The sequence below is a fragment of the Condylura cristata genome, unplaced genomic scaffold (genome assembly GCF_000260355.1).
Source record: "Condylura cristata isolate star-nosed mole 26May11 unplaced genomic scaffold, ConCri1.0 scaffold00017, whole genome shotgun sequence".
Taxonomy (NCBI): Eukaryota; Metazoa; Chordata; class Mammalia; order Eulipotyphla; family Talpidae; genus Condylura; species Condylura cristata.
The window spans coordinates 42183674-42199254 of NW_004567118.1; the positions used below are offsets into that span (position 1 = coordinate 42183674).

The window sequence follows — 15581 nt, forward strand, 5'->3', positions numbered from 1 at the left end:
ATCCCATTTGGCAGGATGTCTTTTTAATGTTCCTGTATTTTCTTTCACTGTATAAACATTTTTAACTTAAGGTAAACCCAGTTATTTATTTTCAGTTTCCTTTCTCTTGCTGTAGGGATCAAGTCTTCAAAGACATCTTTTCACTGATGACATATTATACATATTATACATATTATGCATATTATACATATTGTTGTTGCTAATATATATATTATTGTTGTAGGTTTTAAGTCTAAGTCTTTAATCTGTTTTGAAATTATTTGTATGCATTGTATTAGAGAATTATCTAACATCATTCTTTTATATGTGACTGTCCAGTTTCCCCAGCACTGTTAAAGAGACACTTTTTATTCATTGTATGGCTGTAATTCCTTTATCATAAATTACTGACATATACATGGATTTAATTCTGGGCTTTTGGTTCTGTTCCATTGATTCATGTGCTCATTTTAATTCAGATGTCCTTTTAATTGCTATTATCTTATATAAACTCAGGTAACATGTATCAATATTCATTTGTAGTTTTAGTCTGTGACTTTTTTTTTAAGATTTATTTTATTTATGCATACAGAACTGGGGTACAGGCCAGAGGCTCAGGGGCGGCGAGAGGCTTCACCAGAGACAGAGTGGGGAGCAGAACAGGCAGATCGACGAAGTACACTGCTGAGGGGAGCAGCGGGTGGGTCAGGAGAGATCTGCCACACCATGTGGTCACTTCCGGGGCAGGCGGGAATCGAACGCATGCGAAGTGGCTTTAGTTTCTTAGTGCTGTGCTTTAACCCGCTGCGCCACCAGGGAGGGCCTGTGACTTTGGTTTTGTGATTAGAATAATGTTGGCATGGCCCACCCTTGTAGCGCAGCCGGTTAGGGCGCAGCACTGCAAACTAGCCACAGTCACTTCAGGTTTTGATCCCTGCCCGGGAGGTGATCCACATGACGCAGCTGACCTCTCCTGTCTCGCCTGCTGTTCCCCTCAGTGGGAGCAGCGGGATCTACTTGGCCTGGGATGGTTGCAGAACAATAGCAACCATCTACTGATGGTTGTGGAAAGATGTGAGAGCAAAAAGATAAGCTACAGACTGAAGACAATATTTACAAAGCACGTATCTGATGTTCTGCCTGTTCTGCTCCCCATTCTTGTCTCTGGCTAGGGCCAGTTGTGATTGCTGACACTTAGTTCCTCCTTAATATGTCAGAAGCTGTTTTGAACACATGGTGTATAGTCTTTAGTCTATTTAGCAAATTTCTAAAATTTGGATTATATGATGTTTTATATTGCTAACAAGTTAAAGTGGAATGAAATTATTAAATGTCCATTTCTTTTTATCAGTGTGATTTGTCTATTGTATACATGGGAATTAATTTAATTCTTTATATTTGATCTGGAAAGTTGGTAGGTTTAACGAAAAATGTAAAAACATGTTAAAACTTCTCAATATCTGACATTACTGTACTTGAATCTTTCCCTGACAGCTTGCCGATGTTTACAGTGCTCAGGAAATTTACCATTCCACTTACTTTACTCCTGGAAACCATCATACTTGGGTGATTCTCCTCCCCCCCCCATCCTATCCTATTCTCTCTCCTTTTTCTCCAATTCATTTTTATCTAGCAAGTTCTCAATACCTAGTCATCTTTCCTAATCATTGGTTTGAATTGCTAGTCACAGTAATTTTAAAGGACAGATGGTTTATTCACTTTAAAATAGTTCTTTGTTTCCATGATTCCCTATGAATTTAATGAGTATTTTTAATGGTAATTTTATATTAGACAAATAACACGTTTGTCTTAGAAAATTATTAAAAATCTAACAATGCCCACTTAGATGTAAATCCTATTTCCTGGAGTCAGAGGGAATATACACACATTATGGAGTACACAGGAGATATTGTCCACATAGAGAATGCAGAAGATCAGGGAAATCCATTCTGATGCAGTGATTATGATACAATATCAGAATAAATTAGTTTTTATAATGTCAGCTTAAAATTCTTGATTTTTTTGTGAAGATTACTTAGCAGTAGAATTTGGACAATGGCCCAGTGCTTGAAGTCCTAATGTTGAATTGTATCTTAATCTCTGGATGCTTGGTATAAGTTACCCACCAACTAGATCTGCTAGCAGGAACACGTCTGTATTTTGTTGCAGTGTTTCTGTAGTAAGAATAAAAATAAGCTTGTAATTAGATAAGGACAACTGTGTAAGAAATAAAGTAAATTTGGTCTGAATCACAAATTCATTTAGATACTTTTAGTGCTCCTGTGTAAACTTCTATTTATCTAGAATTTAATTTCATGTATCTATTACTTATTTTATTATCTATTTACTTTTTTGTTACAGGAAACAGTATTCCTTGAACATCATTGTCAGTGTGTTTGCTATCATTCTTGGTGCTTTCATCGCAGCTGGGTAAGATTTTGGACTGTTTCTGCTTAATAACTTCTTTGTGTCCTTGACAATAGGCCCAGCTCCATCTTCATTTTTCATTTTCCATCTGGCTGAAGTTGAATTGAGCAGCCAAGACACAATTATGTTGATGCTAGTGGAATTCCCATGTGTTCTGTGAAAACCAAACTGGGTTTCAAGTTGGCCAGAACGATTAAATAGAGCATAACATGATACAAATACATACCTACTTATATAAAAAAAAGATTAAATTGAACACCTGCCTTTAATATAAAACTTTTTACTTGAAAAGCTCTTAGGCTTTTGATCAGAAGAATAACAAATAAAGCCCTGGTACACCAACTTGTTTTTACCATACATGATGTTGGAGGAGTCAGTATTTCCCAGGTTAGAATACTCTCATTACGGTTTGGGATGTGCCAGTAATACCAGCGCATGACTAACTTATTCATTAACATGTAAGACTAGAATGGGGACTCCAAGTTTGCATTTAAAAGTGGACATTCCAGTGTTTGTAGCGTGGTGATTAAATCATGTGTGTGCAGTTAAATTCCCTAGGTTCAAAAGTTAGCTGTGCCCTTTGTCAGCTTTTTCTCAGCCTCTCTATGCCTTAGTTACTTTACCTGTAAAGCAAACTGATAATAGAAAAGAACACATACTTGGATGAATGGAAGAAAGAAAAGACTGGAGGAATTTCATTTAAACTGTTTAGCTCCTTTAATTCATTTATAATGTGGGTCCTGTATCAATTAAATTGAAAAAGGTATGGACTGGATGTTTGGAAATTTATCCTACTCTCCTCATCTACTAGCTGTATAACTTACCTTGGGCTCCAGTTATTTCAGCTGCAAAATGGAGATTAGACTAGCGTCTCTCTATTGTGAACATGAAGTGGGGTACCCATAAACCAGTGTTTCCACAAAATGCACAGCCAAATTCAACAGATACACGCTGAGTATTTACTCAGGCATTGTTCCTGGTGCTGAGGAATGCAGCAGGTAACAAAATAGACAAGAATCCTTGCTTTCATGTAGCTGGTAAAAACAATCAGCAAAAGATAGATTAGAAAATATAACGTGCTAGAGTGTAATAGATATTAACAATAAGCATAGTGTTTACTATTATTAGTATTTTTTTTTCTGTTGCCCAGAGGTGACATGTGTTATTTCCTCTTCCTCTCTTGTTTTTTTTTGGCAATGCAAGTCATGTGGAAAGTAAAGTTGAAATAGAATGTCTGTGAACAGCCAGAGTTCACCAGGAATTTGTTCTTGCTTATAAACCCAATTCATTCTTCTTAAACATTTTTGCTTTAACTACACTTAAACTAATGGGTACCTACCCTGCCCCTCCCTAGCAGGAGACCTGAGAACTGGGAATTTCCCTCAAGTGTTCCCTGGGAGTGAGCAACAGCTCTCTATCCCCCGGAAGCCCGACCTTGTTCATTCAACTCTGTCATTTTAGGGACCAGCAAATTTCTGAACAGCAAGCAATTTGGAAGACTCTTAATTTTGGATTTTATAGTTTTGGATGAGCCAGAGAATTCTTACTTATGAAGATTTAAAACTCACTTCATTGTACAAATAAATTTGTAGATAATGCCGGTGGCAGCCTAAAGCAAAGTCTGATTTAATTTGCATTCATATTTTGCTGCAATTTTTGCCTTTTTCCATCTCTTTATTTGAAATATTCTTCTTTTGACATTAAAGGGGCTCAGAATGTGACAACCTAAAATATACCACTTTGTGTGAAGCACTATGCCAGCATTAAGCTGAAGGTAGTTGAGCATCAGCAAATGTAGAAAGAGGTCTCTGCCCTTTCCTTCCTGCCAAGAAACTGACCATATATATCCCTTGGTGAACCTGATATTCCTTTTGTACCCCACTCCCATGAACAAACCTCACCATCCATTAGTTTCCCTAAGATGTTTTCAACTTCCTTACCTGTAATTTATTTGCCCCTCATAATGCACCCCTTTTCTTTGCTAAAATATTGTATAAGCCACAGACTCTAGTCACTTCCTTGAGTTTCACTTCTGTAAATTCTTGTGCTTGTAAAATATTTAGTATGGCCCTCCCTGGTGGTGCAGCAGGTTAAAGCACAGCACTAAGAAGCTAAAAAGCCGCTTCAGCATGAGTTCGATCTCCATCCCTGGAGGTGACCACATGTCGGGACAGACCTCTCTTGACCTGCCCGCTGCTCCCCTCGGCAGTATACTTTTTCAGTCGACCTCCCCACTCTGTCTCTGGTGAATCTTCTCACCACCCCTGCACCTCTGGCCTGTACTCCAGTTCTGTGTGCATAAATAAACAAATCTTTAAAAAATATATTTAGTATGATTTCTATTACTTTTCCCTCTGTTTATGCATTGTCAGTTGAGCTCACAGGCCCCCAGTTACTGAAGCATTATGGTAGTATCTGCGATATCAAGTGCAGGCAGACAAATTCTATTCTGACTCAGCTGTTGCTCTCTCTGCTGCTGGTACCTTATCCTGCCCCGCATCCAATATCGTTATGCCAGCATTACTTATTTAAATCTGAAATTAAGGAGAGGTGTTTCAAAAGAACTGGTAAAAGGGAGCCTTAGGAGGGGTTGTAGAAAGGGCAGGGGATGCTCCTTGCCTTTTTGATGGACAGGTAGTGAGGGCTTGCTGGGAGCCTCAGACACCAGATGGAAGTGTCAGTTCTTCTTTTGACCCCTGTTGCCCCAGTCACCGCCCAGCTGTCCCTACAGGGCTATACCCTGGGGATCGCCCTATTTATTCCAAGAAGCAAAGCCACTGGGTGGATCAGACAAATCACTCCCCTCAGAAAAGCTGAGTTCACCACTTATTATGCTGCTTTATTAGTTAGCAAGAAGAAAAGACTTTGTAGTTAAAGCAAGTCCCTCTGGTTTTAAGTCATTTGTGATGAAATCAAAGGCACCTGATGGCCTGGTTTTGTTTTTATCTGGAGCCAAAGCAGAGGAATTAACCATTTACTAGCACAGAGGGAAAATGTGTCAGTGAGAAGGTAGACTGGCAACACAAATGGATTCGATCAGGGAAAGATTGAACATTTGACTTGGAGGCCAAGTTGTGAGTTTCTGACTAACCATCCTCTTGTGTTCTTCCTACTAGTTCTGACCTTGCTTTCAACTTGGAAGGCTATGTTTTTGTATTTTTGAATGATATCTTCACAGCTGCGAATGGAGTTTATACAAAACAGAAAATGGACCCAAAGGTATGAGATCTTACTTCTCACTTTCTCATCTGGGCCCTGAAATGACATGAAGAAATTAAAACGAATTTGTAAAGTTGGCATATAATTTAGTTTACTTATAGGATCTACAAATTTCTAGTGTTTTTTCCAATTTCCTCACCTGTGTCTTGCAGTGTTTTGGGTGAAAGATAGGATAGGAAAAGAAGTTAGAATATATAAAAAGGGGATGATTCAGAAGATAAATTGAAATTACAAGTTTTTTTTTTTTTAAACTAGTCATCATCAGTGATGAAGGCAAAATCAGGGATTTGAGAGCAGCTCTGTTTTGACAGTCTGCAGACCTGGGATAAAAATCAAAGTTTGCTATTTACTGCACATTGTAACTTTGAATCTCGCCTTCTCCAAACCTCAGTTTCCTCATCTGGGGAATGAGATGATTGGAATGGGTAATTAGAAGGTCAGCCCAGCGTCACCTTTCTCCTGGTCTTGAAGGGCTGATGGGACGATGAGCTTTTCTTCTGAGTGGCTGCATCCGTTTGGAGGCCCCAGTCTGCACCCCATCCCAGCTGCTCCCTAAGCAGGAGGATGAGCCAGGCATATGTTTCTTTGTTCCTGGTTCTTTGTGTTGTGTGAGGGAGTTGTCTCTGACAGACAGGCTTATTTCTATGCGCTGTTTTTTCAATCTGCATTATTGCTTTTCTGTATGGCCATTTGTTTTTTCCTGGTAGCAGTTACAAAAACAGGTTGGTTGCCTTCTGAGAGTCACACTGTCACCCTTTATGAAAAATGGTAAAGAAGTGGCATAACCACTTGCATATAAAGTAAATTTATACAGGATTGGGAAAATGGGATACCTGATGTTTTAACCCTGCTGCTTTTTAATAGAAAGAGCAGATGTTCTTAACAAGTTCTGTTTCTATTAACATTTTTAATGTTCTTTATTCTGTTCCAGACTTCCCATTTGAATAGCATGCCTTAAAAAAGCCCAATTAGCATGTTAGAGATGAATGGAATCTCACAGGCAGCCCATCTCCATCTATTTTATCTGTCTTTTTGGGTTATAAAAAATTTTATTCTGAAATCACAGTATATTTGAAATGAAGCATTTTGTGCCAGAAATTTGCTGTAAATATCCCAGTACACACTTGGTCAGAAAGCATATTTTAGCTCTGCTTAAGTATATAGTTTTGGAAATGGCTCTAGAAAATCTGATGCTGCTTATTTCTCAAATTAAGTGGAGTTTTCTTTATCTTTGCAGGAGCTAGGGAAGTATGGAGTGCTTTTCTATAATGCCTGCTTCATGATCATCCCCACACTTATCATTAGTGTCTCCACTGGAGACTTCCAACAGGTGAGCTGGTGAGAGTCTTTACCTTCTTAGCAATCTTAAAAAAGAAGTTAATATTGAACCTTTGCTGCTTACTGAAATACAAATTGTGAAGATAGCAGGAAGGGTACATATAAGTAGGTTTATGAAAACTTTCACTTGTTCAGTATTATTTATTTTAGTTAATGGGGTGGAGGAAGAAGAATAGCAAGAAGTAGTAATAAGAAATCTGCTCTTGAAGCTTTTTGGAAAACAAAAACAAAAATCTGAGTTTAGGCCTTACTCGCTTCTTTTGCTGATGTAGAGATCTTGGGAAAGCTAATTAACTTAGAAAGTGATTTTGGAATTTTTAAAGACTGAATCTGCTTAATATCTTCATTGTGGACATTTTAAAACATACAAAAAAAAAAAAAGAGAGAGTGTAATTTAATGAATTTGCATGTACCCTGTACTCAGCTTCAACACTTTTTGGAATTTTGCAATTCTTAGTTTATTTGTTGTTATCTGCTTTCATTTTTTTGCATGCTGGAATACTTTTTAAAATTAAAGTATAAATAACATACATACAGCATTATTTTAAGTTCAGGTGTACAAGAAAATGAGTCAACTTTTGTATGTGGTATGAAATGTTCACCATAATATGTCAATTTATCCTCTTAACACCTTCAAAATTTACAATACCATATTGTTGAATATAGTCTCCATGTTGTACTTTACATCTCTTTGACTGCTTTTATAACTGGCAGTTTGTATTTATTGATCCCTTTCACCCACTTAACGTACCTGCTAGTCTCCCAGTCCTCTGTAACCTCCATCTATTTTATTCTCTATGATTTTGGTTTAGTTTAATTAGTTAATTTCATATGGATCACACATATGATGTATTTCTCTATGGTATTTCTCTCTGACTTATTTCATTTAGTATGTACTCTTCTAGTCCATCCATATTATCACAAATGCAAACTTTTAACTTTTTCATGGCTGAGTAGTATTTCTCTCTCTCTCTCTCTCTCTCTCTCTCTCTCTTTCTCTCTCTCTCTGTGTTATAGTCTTAACCAATCTAGTGGACAATTAGGCTGTTTTCCTATCTTGAACATTGTAAGTAATGCTTCAGTGAACATAAGGGACATCTATCTCTTCACATTAGTGTTGCTGGGAAATGCTAGATTCATTGCTGCTTGCCACAAGTGCCAAAGCCAAAATGCAAAGATCAAGAATTAAATCATTAATATGTGTTTTTATTAAGAGACTTGTCAGTAAAGTGCTAGAATGGCTGAGCATTATGCTCCAAAGAAACTGTTCTAACACCTCATCTCTAACTGGTTACCTTATAGTGAATTAAACAAAGACAATGATTATCAGTGAGTGGGTTTTCACTTCATGCGGTTAATGACTTCTAGAAGTTTTATGGTACCCTAATTCCTCAGCAGATCCCCCTGCAGTACAATCTGGATTTGGAACACCTCACTCCTTTGGGATGGCTCAGTCTTTGAAGAATCCCTTGCATGCATTTCTTGGGCTGGGAAGTGAACTCAGCGCGAACGGGTCACAGGTCAAGCAACTTGTGTAGGTGTATATTCATAAACACTGCTTGATGCCCTTCTCATCCCACTCTCTAACTCCTGTCATCAGTGCTTATGTTTTCTTTGGGTAGGAAATGTAAGTAGGATTGCTGGATCATATGGTAGTTGTATTTTAAATTTTTTTTAGGAATCTCCATACTGATTTCTATAGTACCAGCACCAGTTTATATCCCTACAAAGAGTGCACAAAGTTTCCCTTTTTCCATGTCCTCACCAGCACTGTTGTTTCTTGTCTTTTTTTTTTTTTAAAGATCTATTTATTCATACAGAACTGGGGTACAGGCCAGAGATGCGGAGGATGAGAGGATTCATCAGAGACAGAGTGGGGAGCAGAACAGGCAGATCGATGAAGTACACTGCTGAGGGGAGCAGCGGGCAGGTCAGGAGAGGTCTGCCTCGCCATGTGGTCACCTCCGGGGCAGGCGGGAATCGAACTCATGCGGAAGTGGCTTAAGCTTCTTAGTGCAGTGCTTTAACCCGCTGCGTCACCAGGGAGGGCCAGTTCCTTGTCTTTTTAATAATAACTATTTAATAATAACAAGAGTGAGGTGGTAATCTTGTTGTGGTTTTGGTTTGCATTTCCCTGATAAGCGATGGTGAGCTTCTGTTTACGACTGTTGGCTTTCTGCACGTCTTCTTTAGAAATGTTTGAATACTTTCTCTTCCCATTTTAAAATTGAATTTCTTTTATTTTTATTGAGTGGTGTGAGTTCCTTGTATATTTTGTACATAACCCTCAACAGATGTATGATTTGTAGATACTTTCTCTCATTTAACAAGTTGCTGTTTTGTTGATAGTTTCCTGGGTAGAGCTTTTTAGTGTGTTATAGTAACATTTATTTATTTTTGCTTTTCTTGCTCCTGACTTTGGGATGAAATCCAGAAAAACGTCACTGAACTTGTCATGGAACATAATACCTATGTTTGTTTTTTTTTTTTTTCTGGGAATTGGATAGGTTCAGGTCTTATATTCAGCTCCTTAATCCATTTTAAGTTAATTTTTGTGAATGGAGTAAAATAGAGGTCCAAATTCATTCTTTTGTATGTAATTGTCCAATACTGACAATACCATGAATTGAAGAAACTGTCTTTTCCCCATGTATTTTTCTTGCCTTCTTTGCTCTAAATTAATTGTCCATATTACATAGGTTTATTTACCAATTGATCTGTTTTTATGCTAATATTATACTGTTTTAATTACTATAGCTTTATCATATAGTTTAAAATCAGGGCACACAATACTTCTAGACCTTTGTTCCATTTTTTTTCAATATGGTTTTAGCTATTTGGGATATGTTATGGTTTCATAAAATTTTAGGATTGTTTCTTCTATTTCTGTGAAAAATGTCATTAGAATTTCAATATGGATTTCATTGAATCTATAGAGTATCCTAGATAATATGGGCATTTTCATAGTATCATTTCTTTCAATCCATGAAAGGGAGTATCTTTCCATTTCTTTGTACTCTTTAATTTCTTACATCAATGTCTTACAGTTACAAGTCTTTTACTAGCCTATTTAAGCAGTTTATTCCTAGGTATTTAATTCATTTTAATGTGATTGTCAATGGACTTGATTTCTTAATTTTTCATTCTGATAGATTGTTATTGGTATAGAAATGCAACACTTTTTTTTTTTAAAGATCTGTTTATTTATGCATACAGAACTGGGGTACAGGCCCGAGGAGCAGGGGTGGTGAGAGGATTCACCAGAGACAGAGCAGGGAGCAGAACAGGCAGATCAACAAAGCACACTGCTGAGTGGAGCAACAGGCGGGTCAGGAGAGGTCTGCCATGCCATATGGGATCCCCTCCAGGGTGGCTTAAGCTCTTGAGTGCTGTGCGCTACCAGGGAGGTCCCACAACACATTTTTAAATACTGATTGTGTATCCTGCAACTTTACTAAATTTGTATGTTAGTTCCAATGGTTTGGGAATGGAATCTTTAGGTTTTCTTTTTTAATTATAAAATTATGTCATACACAAAGAGTGTTTCATTTCTCCTTTTCCAGTAGGATACCATTTTTATATCTTTATATCTTTTTATATCTTATTGCTCTGATTTGGGCTTTCAGTACTATGTTGTTTAAAAGTAGCAAGAGTGGGTGGGCCTCTTGTCTTGTTGCTGATATTAGAGGAAAGGCATTTGTCTTTTCATTGTTGAGTGTAATGTTATTTAGGGACTTGTCATATAGAGGCTTTATTATGTTGAGTTGTGTTCACTCTTTATTCACTTTTGAGGCCCTTTATCATCAGTGGATGTTGATCTTCTCAAATGCTTTTTATGCCTCTACTGAGAGCATTTTGTGATTTCTATGCTTCATTTTGTTAATATTGTATAGCATGTTGGTTGTTTTAAGAATAATGAATCACTTTCTGAACAATATAGGGTCGTGGGGGAAGGGGCAGATAGTGCTATCTCTAGCAAGATAGGGAAGCATTTAAATGGAGCCCTCCAGCCCTCTAATAAGGAGAGTGTAAACCCCAAAGTGGTACCTACATGTACTTTCATCCCTGTCTCCTGGAAGATTGAGAATAACTAATGAATCTCTTTCATGTATGATTTAGATGCTTTTCAAGTTGTGACATTTTCTATGTCCTTTGTTGAGTGAATTTGCAAGTTTGTCTTTTTTTGTTTGTTTTAAAGATTTATTTATTCATACAGAACTGGGGTACAAGCCAGAGGTACTGGGCAATGAGAGGATTCACCAGAGACAGAGTGGGGAGCAGAACAGGCAGATTGATGAAGTACACTGCTGAGGGGAGCAGTGGGCGGGTCAGGAGAGGTCTGCCACGCCATGTGGTCACCTCCAGGGCGGGGGATCAAACTCTCACTGAAGCGGTTGTGGCCAACTTGCTGTGCTGAGTCCTAACCTGTTGTGCCACCAGGGAGGGCCACAAGCTTGTCTTTTAAAAGCAAACTTTGGACCACTTGGATTTCCTGGTTGCAAGCCCTGTGGGGGAACTAGTCTCTCCAATGTAGATCCCAAGGATTGGGAGACCTGATTTCCATATTTGTGAACTCTCTCCTAATTGTGTTGGGGGTGGAGTTTCTTAGTGAGACAGTGTCTCTGCTTCTCCTACCCATTTCACTGTGATCTTTTTGTCCCTTATGGTGGAGTTATCCAGTTCAATTTTCAGATATTTTTTTAGGAAGAATTGTTCCATAAATAAGTATGTATTTGCTGTGTCCATTGGAAGTGAACTTTGGCTCTTTCTATACTATCATCTTGAATTCCCTCCTTCTCTGGTGTATTTTAAAGTAAATCCCAGAATTCATGGCTTTCCTTCTAAGTATTTCAGGTTCTACACCTAAATTTTGAGAAGGTGGTGTTCTTTTGGTAATTATTCTGCTCACCCTACCTACTGCATTCTCATGAGTGAAAAAGTGATTATGTGAACAGAAAGAAACAAGGTCTGGCTAGAATGAGAGAAAGCCATGTCTCTTGGGAAGGGTGAATATCCACAATGACCACCTTGAAGTATGGGGCGCTTGCCTCACCTTACTTCTTCAAAAGCTGTGAGCCATTCCACATGTGAGAATTTTGCCTGTATCTTTGAAGGGGTATTAAAGTTCATGTGAAATACTAAGTGTATTAAGCAAAATCCAGGTCCGAGGGTGATCTGCTTACAGAGTTAAGCCCTACTTGTTCAGGGGTTAACCTTATCATCCCTTGACAGGGTTGGGGCTTCAGAGAGGTCTGTATTGCAGCCATAATCACCACAGCACAGCATTTCTCTATTTAATCAGCAGAGAGTGGTGCTCACAGGTTGAGAGTCAATCTCATTGGTAGCCTCACAGGGGTTTAAATGACTTCAGGATTCTACAGGCACAGTGGACTCATGGAGCAGATATCAGGACTTGTTGTTCTTTCTCGGCTATACTTTCTCATTTTCTCAGAATGAAGGAACATCAAAAAAGCTTTGAAGCAATATTCCCAGGGGTCAACAGCCATTTTCATGTTTTTAATCAAAACCCGCCTCTTTGTGAGACCTAAGTCAGTTTAGACAGCAGGCAAGACCCCACATCTGTCTATTGATAATGAGTAGGCATCTCAGAACATAGTATTTATTTTTCAGCTACTATCAGTTGATTTTGAACCAATTTAGTATCAGCAACATTATAAATTCATAAGTGAATGAACTCGCAGTGAAATTGTTCTCATATCTCATATTCTTATCATACAATGGTATTTTCCTTTTGAAGTTACTGGAGTTTATCTGTTCTGAAATTCTGGTATTTTCTAGCAGTTTCAATCATATCTATAGTTCTAGAAATAGAGGTCTAGAAACTTCCAGAAACTCTTAGGACACTTGATTGAAACTAAAAACATTTTCTCCATAGGAACTGAGGTATGAAAGGCAAAGTGAGTAGAAACTGAATTGTAGGTTCTTTATGAGTAAAATAGTTGTATTATGCCAATAACTTGTAACTTTGATTCATTAGGAATATGTGTTCCCACATCCAAAGCATTGATTTATAAGCTTGTAGCTTGGTGCTTTCATAAGTTGCCACCTACCTGTAATGCTTATCATGTGCAATTATTATACTTCTTTATCTAATAATAACAGTTATAGCTTATATAGCTGTTTTAACTGAAGGCTGATTCTGTAAGACATCACTCTCAAAACATTGTATGTGAATAATACTCAGACAACTAGGTAATGTTTTTACTCCTTTTTATGAAAGGAATCTAGGACACATTGTTTAAGTAACTTCCTGAGGAAGGTGATAGATCCAAGTGGTTGGGCTCTGGGAAAGATCCTTTGTAGTAATTTTTATTACTTATTCATATATGAAATATATTTGTTTATTCCTTCACAGAGGGAAAATCATAACATGTTACTTACCTTTAGAAGTGTAAGAGCCTATAATATACTTTAATTGATTAAATCCTGGTGTTCTAGGAGAATACTATACTTTTGTTCTGGTTTGCAATATTGGAATATCTCAGTATTTACCCTTTATAGCTTATCCCATTTGATTCCTAATATTTCTGACAGCTGTTTCCATAGGTACCTTAAAACCCCAGCTATGCTTATTATACTTTATTCTGGAGAATACTATACTTTTATTCTGCTTTGCAATATTGTAGTATCTCAATATTTACCCTATATAGTTTATTTCATTTGATTCCTAATATTTTTGACAACTTTCCATAGGTACCTTAAAACCCCAGCTATGCTTACTATTAAAGAAATCTCTGAAGTATCAGAATTAAATATATAGATTTATGTAAAAGTCTATAAGAAAAATTACAATTAGAAAAAATTTCCGCTACCACCAAATTAACTTTAAACCAATCCAGTGTCAGCAACAAATGTTCACATTATTTTTTGTTAATCCTACCTGTACAGCTTTATATACATTCATAATTGTAAGAAGAGTCCTTTTATGAAATGGCAAAATATAAAACTCAGAAAGTTAAAAATTTGTATGTATTTTAATTTAAAAGCTAAAAGACATGGAACACTTATTAAATAATAAAAACATCCTACAGGAAAAAATGAGATTTTTTTTCATTGCTAACATTGATCCGATCAGTGTTCTTTGAATCAGGACAAACTTCTTCCAGTTGATTACTTTTAAACGTGGCTGAATCCATGTTGTTTTGTGAATTAAATATAATAACGAAGCAAATTTGTGTAATTAGGTATGGCAATAGTCTGCAGTATAAACTTGCATTTTATTTGCCTAGTTTGGTTTGATGATGCTGAAAGCTGATTGATGGATTCTAGAGTAGTATGTTAACTTCCCTCGTTAATGGAAGGAGTGTTTTGATGAATCACTTTTCCTGGCTGACTGGAGAGGGCCAGAGAATGTGGTGAGACTAGTGTGTGTGTTCACAGCTCTGGGGTTCACTTCTGGACCTTGGCTTTGCTTTTATCTCTGTGAACAAAGAGCTAGCTAGGCAATGCCAGCTGTTTGCTTAATAAATTAGGCCCTGGAAAATATTAACTGGAGGTCACTGTAATAGGATCAAATTACATTTGGTGTATTACAGTTGATAAATAACAGGAACTTTTCCAACTAAAAAAAGCCTGAATGAATGGTGAAGAAGATTCAGACACAGACTATAACAAGAATAGAAAGCTTGAAGGAAGAATTACTATATTGTTATTTATCTTTATTTTCTCTTAAAATAAATTTTGCTGCCAGCATAGCCTCCTCATTATTAAAAGAATGAAATTAGACTCTTTCAAAATTTTGGTTGGCAAAGAAGCCAAATATTTTTATGAAAATTACTAACTGGCTTTTGAAGACTTATATGGTATTGGGGTATATAGATTTTGTTTGCTGGTTGCATAACTATTTTCAGCTTCTTGAGTAAATAAATGTTTTTCCATAATTGTTTTGATGTTTAGGGAGGTTTTCTCTTACTCTTAATTCTATTATCAGACACCGAGGCTTTTCCACAGTATTTGTTTGGGTTTTGTGTTTTTTATTCCGTATGGTGACCTTTCTTGGATGGTCAGTTAGATCGATTTATTATTTATTTATTGATTTTTCCCCACAAGTAAGCATTAAAAAGTTTTAGTGATGGAAATTTTCAAACCTATACAGCATGAGGGAGAATAGTATACCCATGTATCCATCAGCCAGCTTTGGCAACCATTGACATTAAATAAATGTATATATTATATCCAGACACTGGGGTGGTTTAAAATCAACTAATTTAAAACTAGTAAATAATGTATACATTCGGGTATACATAAAGTAATGTATATATTTTTGATAAGAGAGGTGCAGGATGTAATTTGTTAGTTAATTTTCCTAACTATGTTTAAAACATACAATTACTGCATGCTGCCTATGCTGTGATACTGTGTTGTGTATTTAGAAACTGCTGCGAGAATAAATCTTTTTTTTGGAGGATCTGCTTTTTAAAATTTTTTCCCTATTTCTATATAAATAGGTAAGTAAATAAATAAATATTTTACATCATTGTTCATTTTTGTACAGTTTGCTTTCTTGTTTCAGGTATAGTCCTGATAAAATTCCCACCACTAAGTCACCTGTGAAACCATCACCATAGTTTCTTGTTTTATTTATTTTTATTATATAT

The 15581-nt window shown here is 36.8% G+C and overlaps 1 protein-coding gene across 1 annotated transcript in view; it reads left to right on the plus strand.

Annotated features, from left to right (window-relative positions):
- The window catches only part of SLC35D2 (solute carrier family 35 (UDP-GlcNAc/UDP-glucose transporter), member D2), a 48622-nt gene that overhangs the window by 19129 nt on the left and 13912 nt on the right, over positions 1–15581 (plus strand). Inside the window, exons 5-8 of the mRNA XM_004684915.2 lie at positions 1474–1545; positions 2341–2409; positions 5523–5625; positions 6863–6955. Coding sequence (XP_004684972.1) covers positions 1474–1545; positions 2341–2409; positions 5523–5625; positions 6863–6955 — 337 coding nt within the window. The remainder of the gene's footprint in view (positions 1–1473; positions 1546–2340; positions 2410–5522; positions 5626–6862; positions 6956–15581) is intronic.